The 4,113-nt window shown below is 56.4% G+C and overlaps 1 protein-coding gene across 1 annotated transcript; it reads left to right on the top strand.

Annotated features, from left to right (window-relative positions):
* The first annotated feature begins 849 nt into the window (after positions 1-849).
* Positions 850-3,270, top strand: LOC104669765 (tubulin beta-8 chain). Its single transcript, XM_030927954.1, has 5 exons — positions 850-953; positions 1,120-1,178; positions 1,426-1,534; positions 1,609-1,719; positions 2,207-3,270. Exons 2-5 carry the CDS (start codon positions 1,122-1,124, stop codon positions 3,268-3,270), a joined length of 1,341 nt encoding a protein of 446 aa, XP_030783814.1. The 5' UTR covers positions 850-953; positions 1,120-1,121.
* The last annotated feature ends 843 nt before the right edge of the window (positions 3,271-4,113 follow it).

The following is a 4,113-nucleotide window of genomic DNA, read 5'->3' as shown; positions in this document are numbered from 1 at the left end:
ATAAACTTGCTTCTTTCACTGTGCTGACTCACCTCAAATTTTCTCCTGCACAAAATCTAAGAATCCTACTTTGTGGTCTGTATCAGGACCCTCTTTTCCAGCAACATCTTTCAGCAACACCATGAAGGGACTCCAAGACAAGACCCCCACTCCAAGGAAAACAAGCCACACAGAATCAATCAGCTGACACCTGCATGCTCTGTGCCTGACATGACCCAAACAGTCAGCAGTTTTCCCCTTCTCCAGTTAAACCTGTCCAACATTGAGGAACCTACCCAGGTGAGAACTGGCAACTCTAATTTACTCAGATGCCTTTCTGCAGGAGATTCAAATATTTGCCAGTGCTCACTGACACCTTCACTGGTTAGATCGAGGCATTCCCCACCCCATCTTAAAATGTTTACCAGAAGAAATAGCTCCTCAGTTTGGGTCATCTAAAAGCCTGCAAAGTGACAATGGCCCATCTTTCACGGCAGGCATATCCCAACACCTATCCTCAGCTTGAAGAATCCAATATTACCTTCACTCTGCGTGGAGACCGTGGTCCTCTGGAAAGGTGAAAGGGCTAATCCTACTCGAAAGAAGACTCTAGCTAACACCCATAGCTTACTGCGAGCTTGAACTGCTCCAAAGTCAAACTTATAATGAAGTCCTGTTGAGTTAACATACGGAAGGCCTTTCCTAACCACAGATCTCCTAACAGAGGAAAGGACTCATCAATTACAAAACTATGTCATCAATCTAGGGCAGGTGCAAGGCACTCTGTGCGTGTGGAAACAAGAGTCTTCCCCTCCCACATGGGAGGAAAATTCAGTTTCACCTCAGCTAGGGATTTAGTCTTACTCAAGACGTGGGAGGAAGTTCTCCAGCTGACCAGCTTTCCCCACATGGAAAGGACCACAGCAGGGACACCTGAGCTCCCCAACAGATATTCAACGCCAAGGGATGCACAGGTGGGTACACCTGTGTGGAAGTCAAGCTGCTGCTTATTCTGGGAGCCCAATGCGAGGCTGGGGGAGGGGGCGCGGGGCTATTTCAGCGTTGGCGGAGGGCGGGCTGGGTCACTGCGCATCTGCTCCTCCTCCTCGCGTTTCTCCTGCCGCCCTGATCCCGCCTTAGCCATGAGGGAGATTGTGCTCACGCAGGCCGGGCAGTGCGGGAACCAGATCGGCGCCAAGGTTGGCAATGGGGGCTCAGAGGGCCTAGCTCGGGCCTGCGGGTGACCAGGGAAGGTGTTGGCAGTGGTGGGGGCGGGGGCGGGTCCCTGCCGGGGACGCGGTGGGACTGGGGGCTGGCGGGGCGGCCGGGGTGGACCCAGGGACACGGCGGCCTAGGGATGGGGGTGCGGATGACGGTGGGGGTGGGAGAGGAGCTGGGGCGCCCCCGTGACTGGCCCTGGCCTGTCCGACCCCTCCCGTCTCGCAGTTCTGGGAGGTGATCTCGGATGAACACGCCATCGACTCCGCGGGCACCTACCACGGGGACAGCCGCCTGCAACTGGAGCGCATCGACGTGTACTACAACGAGGCCTGCGGTGAGACCCCGACCTCCCCCAGCGCCCTCCTGGGAACGCGGCCCTCCCCTCGCTCATGCCCCCGCCCCTCTCAGGTGGCAGGTACGTGCCCCGCGCTGTGCTGGTGGATCTGGAGCCGGGCACCCTGGACTCTGTGCGCTCGGGGCCCTTTGGGCAGATCTTCAGGCCGGACAACTTCATCTTCGGTGAGCTGTGGGGAGGACTGGGGTGCGGCTTCTTAGCCAGGGCCACTCAAAATCTAGGAGTGCCCCAAGGTCATCGCCGTGGGAACCGTGGATCCAGGGCCCCTGAACACTCTCCTATCCTCGCAGTCGCTCCAACTGCCTCCTAAACGGGCTTTGGGAGGAAGGCCCAGCTGTTTCCTCAAGATTAAGAGCTACTGATGTGAACTCCCTGCAGGGAGCTGAGCTGGGGCCGTGGCTACTGCCTTCCCTGAAAATGGGCAGGAGCCACCTGCAGCGAGGTCTGTTAGCCTGTCTCAGGTTTGACTCCTGATTTAATTTCTAACAGGGGAGGCTGCTGTCCTGTAACTCTGGGGGAGGGGTTTCATTTGCTCCACCTGTAGGGAGAACGGTGCTCTCACCTCACATGACACTTGGCCCTTTTTGCATTATGGTGACCACTGATGACCGTCTACCTGGCCACCGAGTGACTGGCTGTACTGTCCTACAGGTCAGTGTGGGGCCGGAAACAACTGGGCCAAGGGGCACTACACAGAAGGCGCGGAGCTGATGGAGTCAGTGATGGACGTTGTCAGAAAGGAGGCTGAGAGCTGTGACTGCCTGCAGGGTTTCCAGCTGACCCACTCCCTGGGTGGGGGGACGGGGTCTGGGATGGGCACCCTTCTGCTCAGTAAGATCCGGGAGGAGTACCCAGACAGGATCATAAACACATTCAGCATCCTGCCCTCGCCCAAGGTGTCAGACACGGTGGTGGAGCCCTATAATGCCACCCTCTCGGTCCACCAGCTCATAGAAAATGCAGACGAGACCTTCTGTATAGACAACGAAGCGCTCTACGACATCTGTTCCAGGACCCTAAAACTGCCCACGCCCACCTACGGTGACCTGAACCACCTGGTGTCTGCCACCATGAGCGGGGTCACCACGTGCCTGCGCTTCCCCGGCCAGCTGAATGCTGACCTGCGGAAGCTGGCTGTGAACATGGTCCCGTTTCCCCGGCTGCATTTCTTCATGCCTGGCTTTGCCCCACTGACCAGCCGGGGCAGCCAGCAGTACCGGGCCCTGACGGTGGCTGAGCTTACGCAGCAGATGTTTGATGCTAGGAATATGATGGCCGCGTGTGACCCCCGCCATGGCCGCTACCTAACGGCAGCTGCCATTTTCAGGGGTCGCATGCCCATGAGGGAGGTGGATGAACAAATGTTCAACATTCAAAATAAGAACAGCAGCTACTTCGCTGACTGGCTCCCCCACAACGTCAAAACGGCCGTCTGTGACATCCCACCCCGGGGGCTAAAAATGTCAGCCACCTTCATTGGGAACAACACGGCCATCCAGGAACTCTTCAAGCGTGTCTCAGAGCAGTTTACAGCGATGTTCCGGCGCAAGGCCTTCCTCCATTGGTATACCAGCGAGGGAATGGATGAGATGGAATTTACCGAGGCGGAGAGCAATATGAACGACCTGGTTTCTGAGTATCAACAGTATCAGGATGCCACGGCCGAGGAGGAGGAGGAGTTTGAGGAGTATGCAGAGGAGGAGGAGGAGGCCTAGAACTTTCCTTTTCTAGGTAAAGGGGGGAAGCAGGGTGGATTCTTTACTGTGTTCTGACTGTCATGTGTCACTACGCACTTGTTCATTTGTGTCTTCACCTCTCCTCCTGCATTTTAAAGCATTTTTATAGTATACGATTTTGCCTAATAAAGTATTCTCATAGCATCTGGCTTCACCTCCAACTTCTATCTATGGGCCCCCCTCCGGCTGTGGCTGCCAGGTGCGCACGGTTGTCCTGCAAGGCTGAAGCTGTCTGGGTTTGTCCTGTGCCCAGGAACAAGCATTCCAGTGGCTCCAGGAGGGGTCGGCATGGGCTGTGGACATGGCAGGCAGGCTTCACATGAACCTGGGGATGCTCTGGGCGTTGGGCGGCTCCGTGGTGGAAAACCTGTTCTGAAGGCAAGCCTTGGCTTATCCCATGTTCCCCTTCTAGGGGACCAGCTGGCCCTCTGTTTCTGGAACTTTAAAAGTGGTCAGTGACCCTGGTGGACAATGTCCCCAAAGTCCCATCTCAGAGTAGGAATGTGGTCAGACAGCTGGTTCTGACCAGCAATGAAGGATGGGCAAGTAGGACCCCAGCCACTCCATCACCATGACGGCCTGGCTGTGTTTGTGTGGCTTCATTCTCTTGAGGTGGGCATGGGATATCGCAGGGACTAGTGGGCAGGAATCAAGCCCAGTGTATACTCACATGCACCAAACCCTATGTAGAAGGGGATTAGGTCCTGGGGGCCATAGATGGTGGTTGCTGGGCCTGTGTGCTCGGGGCAGTCTCTCCAGAGGCACAGATGGGGTTTCTGAACAGGACCTGGGGAGACGGGCAGCTGCTCACAATGCTGCTTC

The sequence above is a fragment of the Rhinopithecus roxellana genome, chromosome 3 (genome assembly GCF_007565055.1).
Source record: "Rhinopithecus roxellana isolate Shanxi Qingling chromosome 3, ASM756505v1, whole genome shotgun sequence".
Taxonomy (NCBI): domain Eukaryota; kingdom Metazoa; phylum Chordata; class Mammalia; order Primates; family Cercopithecidae; genus Rhinopithecus; species Rhinopithecus roxellana.
The sequence above is the reverse complement of the archived record's forward strand: the minus strand, read 5'-3'. Positions and strand labels throughout refer to the sequence as shown.